Source organism: Chanodichthys erythropterus, chromosome 2, assembly GCF_024489055.1.
Source record: "Chanodichthys erythropterus isolate Z2021 chromosome 2, ASM2448905v1, whole genome shotgun sequence".
Lineage (NCBI taxonomy): Eukaryota > Metazoa > Chordata > Actinopteri > Cypriniformes > Xenocyprididae > Chanodichthys > Chanodichthys erythropterus.
The window spans coordinates 33,591,804-33,612,979 of NC_090222.1; the positions used below are offsets into that span (position 1 = coordinate 33,591,804).

General features: G+C 38.1%; 2 protein-coding genes across 2 annotated transcripts; both read left to right on the top strand.

Moving 5' to 3' along the window:
* Positions 1-1,850: 1,850 nt before the first annotated feature.
* On the top strand, positions 1,851-20,840 carry dpys (dihydropyrimidinase). The gene is made up of 9 exons (XM_067410708.1): positions 1,851-2,219; positions 2,693-2,851; positions 3,196-3,375; positions 13,863-14,052; positions 15,033-15,189; positions 15,291-15,432; positions 15,799-15,941; positions 20,404-20,611; positions 20,705-20,840. The coding sequence occupies exons 1-9, from the start codon at positions 1,980-1,982 to the stop codon at positions 20,777-20,779; spliced, it is 1,494 nt and encodes a 497-aa protein (XP_067266809.1). The 5' UTR covers positions 1,851-1,979; the 3' UTR covers positions 20,780-20,840.
* LOC137036508 (claudin-4-like) lies at positions 7,778-8,435 on the top strand. Its single transcript, XM_067410730.1, has one exon. The coding sequence runs from the start codon at positions 7,778-7,780 to the stop codon at positions 8,342-8,344; it is 567 nt and encodes a 188-aa protein (XP_067266831.1). The 3' UTR covers positions 8,345-8,435.
* Positions 20,841-21,176: the final 336 nt, after the last annotated feature.

Sequence of the window (21,176 nt, forward strand, 5' to 3'; positions counted from 1 at the left end):
TGCTATATAAATAAACTTGAAAAGCCACTTTAACTGTTTATTTTCGCGAAGGCTTATTATCAGTAATTGCTTCTTTTTTTTCTTTTTTTTAAGAAACTTTTAGAAAGGTTACCATTTTGTTGAACGGCTCATATATGCTGCCTTCACGTGCTATCGGAAATTTGATAATTCCCACTTCTGAAGTCGTGATTACGAGCTCAAGTTTCAAAATGGGAGGGCGTTCATGTGCGATTTTTACCTAGGAAACTCGTATTTACGATAATTCCGAGACACGTGAAGGCAGCATAATCACCGAATCTAAATCACGTGCAGTTTGCTTACCGAGCAAACAGGTCTGTGGATTATGCAGTCAATATGGGACTGCATTATGTTCTCCAGCATCTGGACAGACCAGGGTCTTATGTGAGGATCCTGTTTGTGGACTTCAGCTCTGCTTTTAACACCATCATGCCATCACTCCTCCAGCCCAAACTAACTCAGCTCTCCGTGCCCACCTCTGTCTGTCAGTGGATCACCAGCTTCCTGACAGACAGGCAGCAGCTAGTGAGGCTGGGAAAATTCTCATCCAGCACCCTCACCATCAGCACCGGCACCCCTCAGGGCTGTGTCCTCTCCCCACTGCTCTTCTCCCTGTACACCAACGACTGCACCTCTAAAGACCCCTCTGTCAAGCTCCTGAAGTTTGCGGATGACACCACACTGATCGGCCTCATCCAGGACGGTGATAAGTCTGCTTACTGACTGGAGGTTGAACAGCTGGCTGTCTGGTGCAGTCTTACCAACCTGGAGATCAACATGCTCAAGACAGTGGAGATGATCGTGGACTTCAGGAGAAACCCCCCTGCTCTCCCCCCACTCACCATCATGAACAGCACTGTGACTGCAGTTGAGTCATTCAGGTTCTTGGGCACCACCATCTCCCAGGACCTTAAATGGGACAACCACATCGAGTCCATTGTGAAAAAGGCCCAGCAGAGGTTGTACTTCCTTTGCCAGCTGAGGAAAAAAGGGCAAAGAAGATCACTCTGGACCCCTCACATCCAGCACACTCCCTCTTTGAACTGTTGCCATCCGGTCGACGCTACAGAGCCCTGAACACCAGAATGACCAGACATTATTGAACAGTTTCTTCCCTCAAACAATTAATTTCATGAACACTTGACAAACACGGAGCACACAAGACTACACATTATTTACTTAAAACACTTATTTATATCTCAATTTGCACACATAACTGTGCATACAATTGTCTATATTATATATTGTTTTTTGCTTTTTTTTGCACTTTGTCTATCTTGTAAATGTGTATATTATTATGTTATTCTTTTTATTATGTGTCTTGTCTTGTCGCTGTTACTCTGTTGCACTGTGGAGCTTCTGTCACTAAAACAAATTCCTAGTATGTGTAAACAACATACCTGGCAATAAAGCTCTTTCTGATTCTGATTCTAAAATGATTAATTTTTCATATCTTTAGGCTATAAACAGGTCGCCCAGATTTCGCAACAAGACGGTTTGCATCACGTTTAAAGTTTATAAGATATCCTGACACATTTTGTTGAACAGAAATTATGATAAAGAGAATATGATTATATAGGCTATGCATATATTTAACAGGATAAAAGTTTGTGGAAGTTAGAAAATGGTGGGTTCTGGGAACACTTTGAGTGATGAATCGATTTTGAACCTGTTCATTTAAACGAGCTCAGATAAATCATGCTCATCCTGTCAGAAACAGGCTGGACAGGTCGGTCGGGCATGTTTCGCAATGAAATGGGCGTGAGGTTTAAAAAAAAACACCTAGAGAAGAGAGAGACAGAGAGCTTCCACAGACCTCACTTCTAATTCAACGTTGACAGACACACCGATTAATGCTTCTAGAGATTGTGCTTGTGTGCCGAAGCAACAAATTCATCTATAGAACATAATTAGGACTCTTTTTACGCGTTTGTGCATTAGTTATTTAGTCAATAGAAAATATGCCAACCTTGATTAAAGGAGGGAAGGTGGTAAATGAGGACTTCTCTGTGATGGCAGACGTGTATATTGAAGATGGAGTTATCAGTGCAGTTGGCTCAGATCTGCAGGTAGCAGCTGGCACGCGGGTCATTGATGCCACAGACAGACTCGTGCTGCCGGGTGGAATAGACACGCACACACACATGGAGCTGTCGTTCATGGGCACCACAGCTGTGGATGACTTTCAGACAGGTACCAAGGTAAATACAACTCATCAGATATGTTATGTGCATCCATTATTGTTTCATTTGTGAATGATTCGTTGTAATTGATTCTATTATTGGAATGCACCAACACATTTAAGATAACACTTTACTAGGATATTGGCTGTTTACTTGTAGCCTACTTATAAAGCACATATTAAAGCCTTATTCTGCATGACCATATTCTATACCCAAACAATACCTTACTAACTATTAATAAGCAGTAATTAGGAGTTTATTGAGGCAAAAGTTGTAGATAGTTAAACTTAAATGAGATATACTTTTTTATTCACTGTCTGGAGCCCCACTGATGACATTATAGTCTGGTGATACTAACTGATGTAATGCTAACTTGTCATTTGGGGAAATCCATTATTGAATTTTGTATATTTAAAACCCTAATCATATTAACTGCATTACTAATTTTTTTTTTTTTTTTTACATCCCTACATAATAATGTGTGTCCACAGGCCGCAGTCGCAGGAGGCACCACCATGATCCTGGACTTTGTCATCCAACAGAAGGGGTGTTCACTCTTGGAAGCCTATGAGCGGTGGAGAAGGACAGCTGACCCCAAAGTCTGCTGCGATTACTCCCTTCATATGGCTGTAACCTGGTGGGATGACACTGTATGGCTACTACCCCCCCAAAAAAACTTGCTTTACTGTGCTAGACTAACTGAGAATAGTTACAGCACTTACATATTGTTGCCCTATTGTTGGTTTGATTGCTTCTATTGTTCTCATTTGTAAGTCACTTTGGATAAGAGTGTCTGCAAAATGATTAAATGTAAATGCAATATAGTATTAAATAATATTTATATATGAATATTAGTTATGAAAGTTGCACTATAAGTCATTTGTCTATACTATAAAAAACTGTAAAAGAAGAACATTTGACAAATCCATTTTTAAAATGATATGATCTATCTATCTAGATGAACACTAACATATAAATATGGGACTTTCTTTAGGTCAAGAAGGAAATGGAGACTCTTGTGCATGAAAAAGGTGTCAACTCTTTTAAGATGTTCATGGCCTACAAAGATGTCTTCATGCTGCGCGACCATGAGCTCTATGCTGTATTCTCACAGTGTAAAGAAATGGGAGCAATAGCTCAAGTCCATGCAGAGAATGGAGACCTTATTGCAGAGGTGAGAAGTGTTCTGAATTTATATTTAGGCCTATATCTTCAAATTACAAGTCTGCATCTTGTTTGCTAACATTCAAATTCAGGAAACTATCATGGATAGAAAATGAATGATCTTTGTGCAAAGGTTTTTTTTTTTTACCTCAACGCTCTCTGAGTTAAACTTCACCATGAGTAAACCGATGTGCGGGTGTTTTTTGTAAATCATTCTTTAAATGTAAAGCTGATCAAGCTCTAAACAAACAGGTCATGTTGCACAAGAACTGGCCTGTGCCTTTAAACTAACATGAAGTGGCATTTTTACATGTTATATGCTGGTCAAAAGTTCAAATGTTCTGTTAAAAACTGTTATAAATGTTTTTTTCCATGTGATCATTGTGTTAAGACACTAATAATAACAACTAGCTATTTTTAAGACTTAAATACTGACAGCATTCATTTTTAGACTGTCAATTGCCCAATGCAGCAAAAAGCCTAAGAAAGAACCAGATGTGTCATGTTAGTGTTAGAGTGGTCAGAGTTCAATGGAGGAGTTTATTATAATATGCCTTTAAAAGTACAAATTAAGGCAAATCATAATGATAATGTTTACTTTAACTGAAATACATTTGCCATCCTGACATTCTTATAGTAAGTCCCAAGAAATGTGTGAAATATGATTCCACTGGAGGGCACCAAATACATGACTGAGGTTTAATGAAGGGTGGCTGTATTTATAGTTTCATAAATACTAGAGCAAACTTGTGTAGGGGGAGAGGAGGTGTAAAATAAATTGGTGCCTCAGGTAGGATAGAATTGATCAAGACCAGACTTGTCAAAGGATAAAAGACATCTCTTACTCAGAATTCTAAAGACAGACAGCTTTCCTTCAGGTTCTGGATTTCTTAAAGGGATAGTTCACCCAAAAATGAAAATTCTCTCATCATTTACTCACCCTCAAGTTGTTTCAAACCTGTATAACATTCTTTGTTCTGCTGTACTCAAAGGAAGATATTTGGAAGAATGTTTGTACCCAAGCAGATCTTGCCCCCCATTGATTATCATAGTAGGGGGAAAAAAAATACTATGGTAGTCAATGGGGGGCAAGTGCTGCTTGGTCAAAAATCCTCTCCCGTGGCCTCATGGGATAGTAATTTGTCCATTGAATGTGTACATCAGAACCTTGTTGGAAGTAGTAGGTCATCAGGGGACTTTTTGCCTACTGTTTTTCAAATACTATGTAGTACTCTGTTGGCATACTGTTTTTCGTATACTGTATAGTAGGGAAGTATTTGATTTTGGACACAGCAATACTCTTTTGAGTAGGTACTTATTGAAAAAGTGGAAAAGTATTCATAACAGCACAGATCATAATCAGCGAGCATGTTTATAAATAAAGTTGTTTTCTAAATAAAGTTTGAGGAAGCTTGGTGGTGGTGATGTTGATCCGTGACCATGGTGTGCTGTAGTCCGTTTATAGCCTACTGTTAGCCTTTTATATCTGACGACTTTATTTAGGCTTCAAAATCTATAAATTTTGTGTTAACTTGTAAAGATTATCTTGATAGACAAAACGTGTAAGTGTCATAACCCTTTGTTAAACACAGAGCTTATTTTCTGCGATTTTCCAAAAGTCTATAGGAAAAATGCATAGGCTTTCAATCGAGGGAACCCGTGCGCCGCTAACTTCCGGGTTGAGTTTGGAAGTAACCAGTTACTTCCAAACTCAGTCAACATGAAGCCAAGACTTTGAGGATGCTAAACTGTTGACGGACTTTTGATAAAGGGAAACAGAAAGTGTGTTATAACTTCTGTATACATTAACTAATTTGATGAAACTTCAGCTATATGTTCATTGAAGGAGGCTGATCACATGGATGTGACTATTGTGAGTCAAAGTCGTAGTGCCACCAACTGGCAGGAGGAAGTGTGTCACTTTCAAAATGCTTTGAGATCACCCTCCTACTTTTACCTGATTTGCTTTTAACTTCATAAGAATAATGTCGCGACATGGCAGATGTACACCTGTAAAAGGATTATTGATATCTTAAATACTGTTGCATCAAACTTTAATATTATTTTTGGGTGTTTTTGAGACTAACTCAGTTTTAAAGTTAAGTTTTAAAGTTAACTTTAGTTAAAGTAACTCTTTCATTGCTCTGGCCTTGTCTTGTTTTTCTAGTTTAAATAACAAAATAAAGGCATAGAACCAGTTCACTGACAACACAGTTTTACATATATAAGAAGTTTAATAATTAGTATAATACAATTGTAAAAAGACATTAAGATAAATTTCTAGCGGCAAAAGACAACTTTGCACTCATTTCAAAGTGACCTATGACATCCTATGACATGAAATTCATGCAATTTAAAATTATCTCATGAATGTGGCTGTTGTGGTTCATGGTCATAGTGGCACCATGTGGCTGCAGTAAATGTGGTGTATTCAAACAACTTTGACAGTTCTTTTACATTTACCTGGTTTAAATGCATATTGCCCATTGTGCACAGTTTTCCTGAAGCCACCGAGGTGGGTGGTGCTCATCATCGCTGCATGCCAACAGGAATCCTCCAACAGGAAGTCAGATATCTTGGATTTCCAGTGGACTCCATGGTGTCCCTAAAATTTCCAAATTTATTTGCCGCAACTTGAGAAACGAACGGTGACGTAACACTGCTGTGTGTTGTTTACCTGAGTATAACCAGTTTAAAAAAAAGTGTACATTCGCATCACATTTTAACGCAGCGGTAGAGTAATATTTGCGGGACACTTCAATCCACAAAAGTTCATTATTTCATGTGCCCTGCCTTGCCGGGTTAAACTTTTCTTTCGTGTGCTATCCCTATCCCTAATTATCCCTAAAGAGAAAATCACACACTGCTCTTGACTGAGAACTTTAATACATTAGCTTTATTAAGAATCAATGTATAATGTATGTCTAGTGTTAACAAATAATAACAAATAAAAAATAATGACAAAGATTTTTATCTTCGCCACTTTGGCCTAAATATCAAAGTGAATCGTGATTTTCCTGAAAAAAATCGTGATATGATATTTTTGCCACCCCTAACCTAAGCTAAAAACATCTTCACTAAAACACTATAAATGCCTGTGATTTATATCTACCTAATCCTTTCCGTGATGACTTGGTCCGTTTGTATTTGATAGTTCCCTTTCAAAGGCTACACTCTCAGCTGCGCTTTATTCAGCGCTATGGGAATGACTAAAGACGTTCCCATATGTGTAAAACAATGTCAATGAAATTGACCTATATTTATAGCCTTGCGTGACGTCATTGGAATGTGTCGTAGCGAGGCTATAATTAGATGTGCCACCTGTGCATCAGAAGGTCTTTTGTCTTCAGAGTCCACTCTGTGAAGTTGTGTGTAAAGTCTGTGTGTTTCAAACAGTGCTATTACAGTCTGTAAAAAAGCAAGCCCTGTCATCTTTCTTTCCTCTACTCTGTGAGGAGTTAGATTCGATAGGCAGTGCGCAGAACTTTTCTCTCATCTGTTCTCATCTGCTTCGGGGGGCAACGGTTTCCAGCTAAATGTTAGGTGTTACATTAACACCTAACATCCCCTCAAAGGGAAGTATCAAAATTAGTGCCCATTTCAGAAAACCTGGCAGCATGGAAACTACTACCAGGGGTATTTGCGTGGGTTCTAAAGACAGTAGAATTAGGATACAGAATCCAATTTATTTGTCGTCCTCCGCGTTTCAACGGCGTGGTCTCCACTACCGTGAAGCCGGGGGAAACGACATCACTGTCACAAGAGCTGCAATCTCTGCTGGAGAAAGGGGCTATAGAACGTGTTTCCCCTCTAGAGAGATAGTCAGGTTATTACAGCAGATACTTCCTATTTCCCAAGAAGGACGGGGGGTAACCCGGGGCGTTTCTTGTTTAATCTTGCTGTATCCACCTTTCCTGCTGTGGAATCTGGTCAGGTTTAAACTGGTTTGAGATCGACGAGGAAGCATTCTCAGAACTTTGTCGTGCCACAGATCTGTCTCTCCGTGCCACCAAGCAGACAGCCCGTGCTATCGGCCGTTCTATGGCTGCTATGGTCAGCACGGAGAGGCACCTGTGGCTCAATCTCACTGGCATCTAAGACAAAGAACGCGTCTTTATGCTTGATGCGCCAGTGACACCTTCCGGCCTGTTTGGCGACTCCGTCAACACAGTCGTCAACAAGTTTCGGGAGGTGAAGAAGTCTGAGGAAGCATTCGTGCAGTTCCTTCCTCGCCGCACTCAGGGGGAGGGGCCGTTCCTGGTCAGGTTTAAACTTGTTTCAGATCTATCCAACTTGGACTCCTCCCTTTAGAGAAAATCTTAAAACTCTGAAGGTTTGAAAAAGAAGTCATTTCTATGATAAAGTGATGAGCAAACACTTTCAATCCATCGAAGCCAAGCAAACAAGAAACAATGGTGTCTAAGTGTCTACAGATGCTGGGCATGTCCCTAGGCATTATTGGTTTCATAGGAGCTATTGTGACTTGTGCCCTTCCTATATGGAAGGTGACATCATTCATTGGAGCCAATATCGTTACTGCGCAGACTGTCTGGGAGGGCTTGTGGATGAACTGTGTGATACAAAGCACAGGACAAATGCAGTGCAAAATCTATGACTCCGTCTTGGCCTTACCTCAGGACTTGCAGGCTGCTCGGGCACTTGTGATCATCGCCATCATTGTGTGCATCTTTGGGATCATCCTGGGAATTGCTGGAGGAAAATGTACCAGCTTTGTCGAGAAGGAAGACACAAAGGCAAAGGTGGCTATCGCTAGTGGTATAATCTTCATTGTTGCTGGAGTGTTGGTTCTGGTCCCCGTCTGTTGGTCAGTTAACACCATCATCAGGGATTTCTACAATCCCTTGCTCACAGATGCCCAAAGAAGGGAGATTGGGGCTTCTCTCTATATTGGATGGGGTGCAGCTGCACTGCTGATCCTGGGAGGAGGTATACTGTGTAGCTCCTGCAAGCTCACCTAAGGACGACAACTATGGCATCAAGTATTCTCAGCCACGGTCTGTTGCAAAGCCTATGTCTGAAAGAGATCAAACATACAAAGACTTTTTACTTGCAAAGACTTTTTTTTTTTCCTGTCAAACCTGTTTATTCCCACCTGTGGAATTTTTTTTTCCAAGGAGAAGGACAGTGTCTGATATTTACTGAGGTTTTGTACTGTGATTATACAGATCACTGAAAGAGAAAAATGTGTATAATGTGATGAGAGCAATCAAACTTAGGGAAGCAGAGATCTTTTTTTTTTTTTTTTTTTTTTTATAAACAAGCCATTCTTTCAACTTATGTTTAATTATGACAATAGAAATAGTTTCATTAATCAGATTTTATAAAATGTGCGTTAACCTTCTTATCATTTTTTTAGTTATATAAATTAGCATTTTTTGCACAAAGATGTCTTGATCATTAAATTTGTCTTACTGTTTGTTTATTAAAATAAATGCTTCTATAAAACAACTTATTGATACTGCATTGACATCATTTCATAATAATAGTTTGACAATACTGAATATTCTCATGTCCAAGAAAAGATCAGGTCATGTTTGTCTCTGACATGGTGACTAAACTGGTGAAAAACTTAAAGATGTTGGCAAAGATCTCCTATAAAAACGATTTGAGCAATTTTTCTGTAAAAAAACAAAAACAAACAAACAACAACAACATTTTGCTGTAAAAGAAAACAATAAACAACGATCAGGCATGTTCAGTCTGTTTCCACTTCATTCGAAGAAATTAAGCAAAAGTTATTGTTTCTGACACATATTATTGTTTCCACTCAGTCACAACCGGGTGTGTCTCATACGTCCTGAAAAGTGTAGCCGCGGGCTCTTTGATCGCCCCCTGGTGGCTGGATGCAGTACAAGTCATAAACCCGCCCTCTCAATGCAAACTAATGGCACTTGTCAAAATAACAAAAAATTAATTACACATACAATAAAAATTTCCGAAAGATGGTTTTGGTCATTTAAGGTAGTTGTTATCATGCTGATATATATTCAATAGTTCATTTTTGTGATCAGTTTGATTTTTGCAAGCAATTTGGTGCTATAGAAACGGGGCGTGTCGTCACGATTTACAGTTGATTGACAGCTTCTCTGAGGACTGTCGGAGCTTTGAGGGGAGATTGAAGATGAATAAATAACTATTATTTTTCGATTTCTGTCTTATTTCTCACTGACAAAAGTTGTTGTTCAGCAGTAAACTGTCCTAACCGACCTACAGATTTGACGGATCACTGAGTTTTTTTCGGTCACGTTAAATGTGGGCTTTATAAGCTAAATGTTATTAGCCAAGATAACACGGCTAATGTTAGCCATGACGGAAAAAGCAGGTGATCATAATCTGGCAGTTACTAATTATCTTTATGGGTATAAAATAATAATTATCAGGACAAAACTAATCCTACTCTGGTTAATTAAAGAGCACTGTCTAACGTTACAGCAATCGATCTGCTGTAGAGTTAGTTCAACTTTACCGAGGTTTCGAAAATATTGCTGTAGAAACAGAATATTTTTTCACAAGTATAATTTTAATTTGTGTATAATTAATTTATTTAAAATACATCAATTACGATATGTTGTTTTGACCTAGTTATGAGTAATTTCGTTTAAAACTGAACAATGTGCTTTAATAAACATTCAAATAAATGTAAATTCCTTATTGCCAGATGTAATTAGCATCGTTTAAGCCAAATGAAAAAGGGAGGAGGAAAAGAAAATAATAAACAATAGATAATAAAACAAATGATCTGATCTTGGTGACGCAGACGTCTGGGCGGAAGTTTGATACCGCGACTCCGCCTCCTGGTTTCACTGACGAGTCTTTCTGCGCATGCCCAGGTTTCAACATGTCAACGCCCATCATCGTCCGTTTTACCTTCAGTTCATTACAATGGAAGGAAGCGGCGTCGCGTCGTCCATCTTAATTTACAGTCTATGGTCACGACTAGATGTTATGTCGTTAAAACAACGTTTTCTCATTTAAACAATATGTTTTCCATTATAACGAGATATATCATTAAATTCATAGATAGCATATAACAACATTCAACTGAGCGAAGCAACTGTCCACGCATGGTGTCGCCAAGACATGAGATAAAATAGGATCTGCATGCAGTTCAAGTAACTGCCGGAATAATCGGAATACAAAATGTACTTTTTTGACCTTATACTTTTTGTTGTGGAGGCATTTTTATGATTATGATTATGATTAATCTCCAATCTGTCCAATCATTGCACTCAAACCAGGACTCTTTTAAGATGAAGATGATGAAGACTTTTGAATAATCAACTATGGGCTGTAAATATTTCCTTATTTTAACAAATTTATTATTGTTTAATTTGTACAGTCTTTAGGCTACTCATATTTAATGTTTTATGGAATATATATCTAATTCTAATGTTGTGTAATGTGATATCGAAAATAAAATGTAAGCCTTTTTTAAAAGATTTACTAATTCCAATTGTTTAGTAAAAATTGAATCCATCAAATTATCCATAGGCCATAGGCTATATTAGCTATGAATTAAGAATTTTAAATGAGTAACAAAAGCTTAATCAAACATTTTGTTGCCTATAAATCTTAATGGACAAGGGGATGGACCGTTTCAGTGTATATGTGATTCACATATAGATCAAAAAAAAAAAAAAGTCAAAATGTTTGTATTTATGAATATGAATCACAACTAAATGGTTCTTTCCCAATTGTTCTTTTAAGATTTATATAAAATGTCTTAATAAGATCTTTTTTTTTAACTCATTTGAAAATTCTTAATCCATAATATTAATATTATGTATCATAAGGATTATTCAATTCAGTTTGATGGAATTTTACTATACAATTGAAAACTAACACACTTGTGTTAATTTAAGTGTTCGTTCTTTAAATAAGTTTGGTTTTTAGTTAGTTAATTGATGCTATAAAAACGGGGGTGTGGCATCATGATTGACAGCTGAGGTTGACAGCTTCTCTGAGCAGGGTTGCCAACTCTCACGCATCTGGCGTGACATTCACGCTTTCAGCATCAATCTCACGCTCTCACGCACACGCAAGAAATGTCACGCCAAAATCCATTCTTCTCCCCTCTCAATCCGTTACTTTCTGTTGATGACTAGGGCTGCGTTCCAGTTCGGTTTTAGACACGCACTTGCGAACTTCCCTAAACACTTCCCCTCGGGGGAATCCCTGCCGCCATTTTGAAGTGCGTTCCACTTCGTGAAGTGGACGAGGGAAGTTTATATGGACAGACCCTCGCTCCCTCGATTTTGACCGAGGGAGCGAGTCTACTTCATATGTACACTTCAGGCAGCTCCATAACCCACAATACAACACGATTGTGACGTCGCCGCATATCGCGTTTACTTTACCCCACCACAAACAACTCTATGATATATTGATTATTTTTTAAACATTTAAAACACACATATATACATATAGAATGCTGTATTAAACAATTTTGTAAGGGGAAAAAATAAATAATAAATCAGCTCCATTGCGGATTCCAAGTGATCAAGGGCTTAGGACGTTCCAGTTCAGCCCATACAAAGGTTCCGCCAGAAGTGGGCACTCGTGCAACGTAAGCAATGACGTACATCCGAGTCAACGAGACCGAGTGAAGTTAGCGAGGGAAGGGCATTTAAAAACTGAACTGGAACGCAGCCCAAACCACAGCGTATTAATGACAGGAGAGGAGTTTAAGGCCCACAGCTGTTACATCTCCTTACAACGTTCTCACTGCAGTATTCTCTGATCGTTGATTGGCTCAAAACCTTGCACGTGATACGTCAGTTGCGTGTCAGAAGTGAGAGAGAAACCCCGGCCGCGCGCGCGCACTCAATATACAGAGCGGCCAAAGCACAGAACGTCTTCAGCACTCCCGGATCGTGCACACTCCGCCGCTGTCCAGGCTGCTTCTGCTTTGCACACCATGGCCGTTATTTTCTCGAGAAAATGAGTTTTCTCATATCTTCGCAACGCAATACTCGTTCCCTTATCTCTCAGGGAACCGAGGTTACGTAAGTAACCTGGTAACGTTACGTTATATACGTTTTGTTATATAACAACCGATATGACAACTTTAGCACATGTATCCGCTATACAGTCATTCAGTGTTTTCCATTAATGACCCTCTGCTTCCGCCACCGTTGCATAATGAACTGAAAACTTAAAACATACTACGTACTATTTAAGCAAACCATCCCATGCAGTGGAAAAGCTCCAAAAAGTATGCCTAAGTGAGCAATACCAAACCGTACCATGCAGTGTAAAGGCGCCAATAGAGTAGTCTTGACTGTGCAAGCCTCTTTAAATATGTTCATTTAATTTGATCTAGGCTATATAAATTAAATATAAATATTATAGATCAGTGGATAAAGGCACATGGATCTGTTTTTGGCATGTTTTTTCACTACTATTAGGTCCCAAGCCCTGAAAGGACAAAGGATTTTTTTTTCTTTCAACTTCTACACCCAAGTCATAAGCTCCAACCAACAGGTTGTTGGCTATAGAGTGCCTCAGGGATGACACATTTTTGTAGGCTGGAAGCGAAACCCGGAAGCGAGTTAGCATTTTAGGACTTCCGGTTCTAACGCCGTAAAGTCTAGGGGATTTTTGAATGGGTTTTTGCTACAGTAGTATGAATGTGTGTAGTATGAAAGTAATCTGGACATACTTCATTCACCATGTTGTCATTATCACGTGACCTACCAGGGTCAGTTGCGTCACTTCACTGCCATTCATAAATTCTCTCCTGTGGCCTCATGGGATAGTAAAGTGTTCATCGGATGCACACTTCAGAATTTCGCTAGAAGTAGTAGGTCATCCAGGTACTTTTTGCCTATGAATACTGTGAATTTGGACATACTACTCTTGTCACATATTGTTTTCGGCCTACTATATAGTAGGGAATTATGTATATTAAGCAGTATATGTTATTTTGGATGCAGCCAATCTCTCTTTTCTCTTTCCCCTTTCCCAGAAATTAACAAACTCTTTTTTGGTAAAAGTCTCTTAGTTACCTGTAAAATCTGCCTTCATTAATTATCCCTATGCACATTAATTAACCTATTAGTGGGTTTTACATTCCAAACAGCACCAAGAGAGTGTGACAGAGAGAGAGAGAGAAATGAAATCTATAAAAAAGCCTCCAAACAAGACATTACAAGAATGGCCTTATAAACATATAAAAACCTTAGGATTGTGGCAGCGAGTTTTGCTAGGCAAGCGCCACTCCTGTTTCCTTTGGAAAATATAAATATCTGTTTTACTATTCTTTTCCTGCTTTGCAAGCACTATTTCCTTCAGAAATGCTAATATAGTTAGTTGTAATAGGAAGCTATGTATTATAGATGCTAAATCTGAAGAATTTCATGCTGATGTAGCGTGCTGAGACACAGTCGATGCTTGTCTCGCAGAGCATATACTGTAGAGATCTGATTTTAAATAGTCCCTTTCTATGAAGGCTGATTTGTGTGTGTGCTCACACAGGGTGCTAAGCGTATGCTCTCTCTGGGCATCACGGGTCCTGAGGGCCATGAGATGTGCCGTCCGGAGGAAGTGGAGGCGGAGGCCACACAGCGCGCCATTACCATCGCCCATGCCGCCAACTGCCCGCTCTACGTGGTGCACGTCATGAGCAAATCTGCAGCGAAGGTGGTGGCTAATGCACGCAGAAATGGTGAGTGAGCTGGGATAAGACAAGACAAGATTATTATTCACAGCAGAAAAGTTTTAAAAGCATACAAGTCTGGATTTGAGGTTTTTCATGAATTTTGTGGTGCAAATCATGAAGTTGATTGTGTGACTGCTCCACCAGATCAGAGCAATCTGGAAACTTTACAGTCAATATGACATCAAAACTGACCATTTCCTTTTTTAATATATGTTCCTGGTCTTGTTGTGAACAATTTATTGGTGTACGCTATTCCAAAAAAAAAAAAAAAAAAGAAGAAGAAGAAGAAGAAGAAAAAAGTCATATTAATAAATTGCTTCTCCTTTGAAACGACTTTAACGTTTTTGAAAAAGTGTGCTGACCAGGGCTAAATTTATTTGATTTGTTCTCGTAATTTAATGACTTTTTTCTCGTAATTTGATGACTTTATTCTCAACATTTTATTTCGACTTTTTTCTCGAAATTTAACGACATTTTTCTCATAATTTAACAAATTTGTTCTCGTAATTTAACAACTTTTTTCTCGTAATCTGATGACTTTATTCTCAACATTTTATCTCGACTTTTTTCTCAAAATTTAACGTCATTTTTCTCATAATTTAACGAATTTGTTCTCGTAATTTAACAACTTTTTCTCATAATTTAATTATTTTTTCTCGTAATTTAACAAGTTTATTCTCAACATTTTATCTCGACTTTTTTCTCGAAATTTAACAACTTTAATCTCGAGATGGTTTTATTTTTTAATTATTGCTTGGCCCTAATCCTCTTCCGTAGAAAACAGTTCAGTGTTTTCAGTACTACTTAATATTTTTGTGGAAAATGTGATACACTTTGATGAATTAACACAATTTTAATGTTGATTTTATTACATTTACATTTAGACTAAGGTGAGCTGACACCTTTAAACTGATTCTGTTTGATTTTTACATTTCTAATGTTTTATCAAACACTCAAAACTGATCCTTAATCTTGTTTCTCATCAGGTCGAGTGGTGTTTGGAGAGCCCATTGCGGCTGGACTGGGCACAGATGGCACTCACTATTGGCATAAGAATTGGGCTCATGCTGCTGGTTTTGTCATGGGCCCACCCTTGAGACCAGATCCCAGCACCCCTGGATATCTGATGGATCTGCTGGCCAAGTATGTGGGAACTTCCATGATCTCTTTATTCACTTAACATCTACGTCCAAACTTGCATGACATGATGATAGTATATTATAATAATGTGCATTATCTTACAGTGACGATCTAAGCGTAACAGGAACGGATAACTGCACATTCTCGGTGTGCCAGAAAGCCCTTGGGAAAGACGACTTTACCAGAATCCCAAACGGAGTCAATGGTGTTGAAGACAGGATGTCTGTTATATGGGAGAAGGGAGTGGTCGGTGCCTCTGATAGCAATGATTCCTTCATTCTCACATTTCCATAATAGAAAGACTTGCTTATTTACCGAAACATTTTACTTTCATAGATACTTGCAGGAAAATAATATGCATGCTTTAGTTAACTTAAAATGTTAGTTTACTTAAATGTTTTGAGTATTCTGAACTTACTGAGTTTTACAGTCTATCTATCTATCTATCTATCTATCTATCTATCTATCTATCTATCTATCTATCTATCTATCTATCTATCTATCTATCTATCTATCTAGTCTCAGTGCTGCTCTGGCCTTTGGCTTTCTCATTCTTTGACGTGAGGTGAAGCGGTTACAAAAATAACACAATTTATGTTTTATTTTCCCCAGCACAGCGGAAAAATGGATGAAAACCGGTTTGTAGCTGTCACCAGTACCAACGCAGCAAAAATCTTCAACCTTTATCCTCGAAAAGGGAGAATTGCTAAAGGCTCTGATGCAGATCTGGTCATATGGGACCCAAAGGCCACCAGGTAACTCATAACAGCCTAGAAAACTACATGTGACCTCATTTACATGCTCTAATGAATAATGAGCCATGCTTCATTGTGCAGACACTTCTAACAGACACTGGCCAATGTGAATACAAAATGTACTTGAAATACATTGAATTTACTAGTGAAATAGGTCAGGAATACTTAGGGTTAGGCATTGGAACAAACCACTAAGCCTATACTGTAAGTATTGGGTCGCAAATTATATCTCATATTCTACAGCTTTTAGAGGAGATGTGTGCTTTTACTTTTTTTAAACCTTTTCTAACTGATCAAACTTAGTTTCCACCAGGTGGATTAATAAACAGGAGAAAATGTTCCATAGACTTATTGAAAGAGCCATATTTACAGAACAGAACAGAGACTGGGGGTGGGCTTATTTACCTGTACGCAATCTCTTAGAAACCATCCTCAACACCCTAGCAACCACAGAACAACACCCTGGCAACCAGTCACAACATCAGTCTACTTTTTGCACACGCAAGCAGCACTCATCAAAATAACAATACAACAAGTTACTGTTGCAATTCTGACACATTTACACTTCATTGTTAACAAAATCAAAACCATTTTGCATACTTCACATGAAAATCCCAAAAGCAATGCCTCAGTGTTACACAATAATGTGCCATTATGTCTTGATCTTATAATTCAAAATACAGTTTTCTCATTTCATGGGCTTCAGCTTTTACATATCTTCATTTCATGACTGCTTGAATTTATTTGTAATTGAATGTTGTTGAGCCTTGTATTGTACATCACTTTAATTGCTGCTTTTGTTATTCAGCTGAAATGAGCCTTGTACTTGCCTTATTTCAGAAATGTATTCCATATACCTCACATTTTTTGGAGGGTAGTCACATTCGTGAGAGTAATTATGAGGGTAATTTGTGAGATTAATCATGAAATGGTTTTGGCAAGTTCGCTTTAAGAGCTATACAACGCTGTGAAATTCATGAATGTAGGTTCATGTGAGGATCTATAGATGCTCGACATACTGCAGATGTTGCGATGACGAATCGGATTGGCTGTAAAGACGTGACCATAAATGGAAGTACGTGAAGCGTTCTTCCTGCTCAAACAGGTCGTTTATAAAGTTCACGCATGACAGGAGAGGACGGAAACGGCAGACGGCCCTGGGTCTTATGTAATTGGGCCACGTTGCGGCTTCTTTTCCCCGTGAATCTGGGCTAGCTCCCTCTAGGCAAATAACCAACCGCTGATGTGAGTTAAGCAGCGAGGACAAATGTGCTGAAATTTAGCGCACAGCAGCGCTGCATTAATCAGAGCTGAGCTCTTGTGTAAGACTCGCTAACAAGACTGGTGACGTATCCTGGTCTATATTAGACAATTAGGGTCAACTGGATGTATGTTCTTAGCAGAAAATAATGGAAAGCATGACATTTAACTACAATATTTTCATTTTATGTTTAGATTTAAAGGCCTTCCATATTGTGCCTCACAATTGATTGTACTGACCGTTAATTCAGCTGTGAGATTCCATAATTATCCATCCATCAGTTAATTATCAAGATAAAGCAAAAAGCCAAGAGAGGCCACGCATTATGATTTTGCCGCAGGTAAGAGTTATTCATAGGCACAATTCGAAGCAGGGGGCATGGTGGGGGAAAAAAATATGAGATGGGAGGAAAGATAATAAGTCAATGCTTTTGCTTTCTCCCCTCGAGAAACTTTGCATTCGCTCGCAAAACCTTTGTTCCTTCGCAAAAACTTTTGTGTTCTTTGCAAGCAAAAAGTTTTTCTGGGGGACACAAAACATTTGCGAGAGAACGCAAAAGCATTAAAGGATTAGTTCACTTTCAAATAAAATTTTCCTGATAATTTACTCACCCCCATGTCATCCAAGATGTTCATGTCTGTCTTTCTTCAGTCGAAAAGAAATTAAGGTTTTTGATGAAAACATTCCAGGATTATTCTCCTTATAGTTGACTTCAATGGCCTCCAGACGGTTGAAGGTCAAAATGACAGTTTCAGTGCAGCTTCAAAGGGCTTTAAACGATACCAGACGAGGAATAAGGGTCTTATCTAGTGAAACGATCGGTCATTTTCTACAAAAATACAACTGTATATGCTTTATAAACACAAATGATCACCTTACCAGTGCTTCCGCTTTCTGTATTCTTCAAAAAGATTAAGCTGTATGTCCTGCGCCTTCCCTACTCAACTTATGGAAAAAACGGAACTGGCGCTGCATTTATTCCGTAAATTGAAGTTGTTTATAAAGCATATACAGTTGTATTTTTAAAGAAAATGGCTGATTGTTTCACTAGATAAGACCCTTATTCCTCATCTGGTATCGTTTAAAGCCCTTTGAAGCTGCATGAAACTGTAATTTTGACCTTCAACCATCTGGAGGCCATTGAAGTCCATTATAAGGAGAATAATCCTGGAATGTTTTCATCAAAAATCTTAATTTCTTTTCGACTGAAGAAAGAAAGACATGGACATCTTGGATGACATGAGGGTGAGTAAATTATCAGGAAAAGTTTATTTGAAAGTGAACTAATCCTTTAACAAATAAATTTTCATGTTTTTTCTTCACCATGTCCATATATGAGCTCTGCAAAGCAGGAAACATTATGGTGGAAAAAAATATGAGATAGGAGGGTAAATTATTTGGCAAATGTTTTGCATTTACCCAAAAAAACTTTGCGTGCACTCGCAAAATGTTGCTGTTCTCCTGAGAAACTTAGCAGAGGACATGGTCAAATAATAAGTCAATACTTTTATGTTTTCTCAAGAAAATGCTTTTGCATTCCCCCGAGAAACTGCATTCCCTCGCAAAAACGTTTGTGTTCTTTGTGAGTGAACACACAGGGGAACGCACAACATTTTGAGAGCGAACGCAAAAGTTTCTAGGGGAAATGCAAAATATTTGGGAGAGAACGCTAAAGCATTCTTCACCGTGTCTCTTTAGGGTCTCCGTAAAGCAAAGCTTTGTTAAAAGCCACAGTGTTATTTTTTTATATATATATATATTTATTAATATTAATACAATAAACAATTAATTTGCCAGTTTAAATAGAGGTAATTTCCAGCTTCAAAATTGCAAAAATAAGCAGTTTTCAAAACAGTTTTCTGAACACGCCCCTCATCAGCCATTGATTGAACAAACAGACAAGTCCCGCCCCCAACTCACGCTATTGGTCAGTGTTAGGAGTGGACAGGACACTCAAAACAAATAAGGGAATTATTCATAGTGCCACACAGACATTGTTCATAGTTTTCAAGAAAATTAACCTTTGACAAAGTATTTTACCTCTGAAAAAGTTACATCAGCTTTATCGTAGTTCTGTAGCAGCAATCTAATGAATGGTCACGTGTGCATTTATCAGCATTGTACAAAGCAAGGAGTCTATGGTTGTGTCCAAAATTGCACTCTCTTGAGTAGGTACTTATTTTGAACTTCACTACCACTAAAATAGTATGTTCTATGTATGAATGTGTGTAGTATGAATGTAATGGATGGATTCGCCATGTTGACCTACCAGCGAATCATTCATTCATAAATCATAGATCTATTCATAAATCCTTTCTCATGGCCTCATGGGTAGTAAAATGTCCATCATATGCACACTTCAGAATCTTAGTAGGTCATCTGGGGTCTATTTGCCTACTCTTTTATGAGTACTGTGAATTTGGACATTCTTGTACTGTTTTTCGCCTACTATATAGTAGGGAAGCCTGCGATTTCGATGGTTTTTTCTTTGTTTTTTGCAAGCAACATAAATATTTAATTACCACATTCCAACTTAAAAGAAAAAAAGACCGTGAAAGATAAGCTGTCAGAATATAAGAAATGAGTTTGCAATATTTTAGGCAATATATTTCAAGCAGTACAACCTTTACCCTCAATTTTAGAACAGTAGCATTCATCATTTTTACATTTTTTAAATATTTATTGTCTTTCACAGCATTATAATAGATGCAACCATAAAAAAGCAGAGTATATAAGGTATGCAGTTTTTATTTTTATTCATAATAAATGAATTAATGGAAACTTCTACACAGACACATTCTTAGTCAAGTTTAACACCGTAGAAAATTAATATCCCTTGCACAATGATAATTGACAACTTGCTGTCTTCCTAAATTATTATTTTTTTAAGCCAATAGCTGTCATTTTCATTTGAAAACTTGATTTTGCTAGCTAGTTTGTCTCAGTTCTGGAGACAGATGGCCACATGGACCTCATTTGAACGATGCTGATACAGCATGCTAAAAAAAGCTGAATATGGAGAACAGCAGATATAGGGGGGAGAACATTATATTTGCCACTTCACACACTGTCAATGGACTCACATGTTCCTCTGCTGATGTATTATAATGGTATAAATGTAAATCAGTAAGTCATCTCATACTTATTAATGTCCTGTAATGTCTTTTGTTTGATTTGTGCATACATTTGTGTTGTTCTTAGAGTGATTTCAGCAAAGACTCACCACCAGGCTGTGGACTATAACATCTTTGAGGGAATGCTGTGTCACGGGCTTCCAGTGGTCACGATCTCCAGAGGGAAGGTGGTTTATGAAAACGGGCAACTCTTCACAAAGCCGGGCGAGGGACAATACATCCCACGCAAACCCTTCGCTGAATTTGTGTATAAGAGAATTAATCAGCGGGAAAAGGTAAGTTATGCTTTAAGACTGCCCTAACATTTCATAAGAAATCTGGCCTTTGTGTGCGGTTTGAACTGTAGGTAAGCATACTTTGTTTTTTAGGTTGGAAAGCCCAGCGCTGTGTTCAGAGAACCGTACACTGGAGAAATCATATCTATAGCCCAGAAAAGACCCTGAATCACGGAAGAAATGTTTTATAAGGATGATGAATGTGCAGTATTCATTTAAAAACAAAGATTGCATTTATAACCAAAAAGGGCTTTAAATTCTAATGTCAAAGAAGAAACTTTTCAAGTTCAACAAAGAACTTTTTATTCTATAGCCCTGTAGAGAACCCAGAAAACTATTTTCTCCATATAGTGGACTTCAGTGAGGAACAACGGACTGAAGGTCTAAATTGCAGTTTCAGTGTCACGCGTGACCTTTCCAACGTGATTATGTCATGCATGGCGCATCGCAGAGCAGTGCAAAATGAGAATTTGTGGTTAAAAGTATATATATTTCTTTCTTTCTTTTTTTTTTTTTTTTAGAAGATGAACAATCATTTCATTAGAAAACACCCTTATTCCCATTA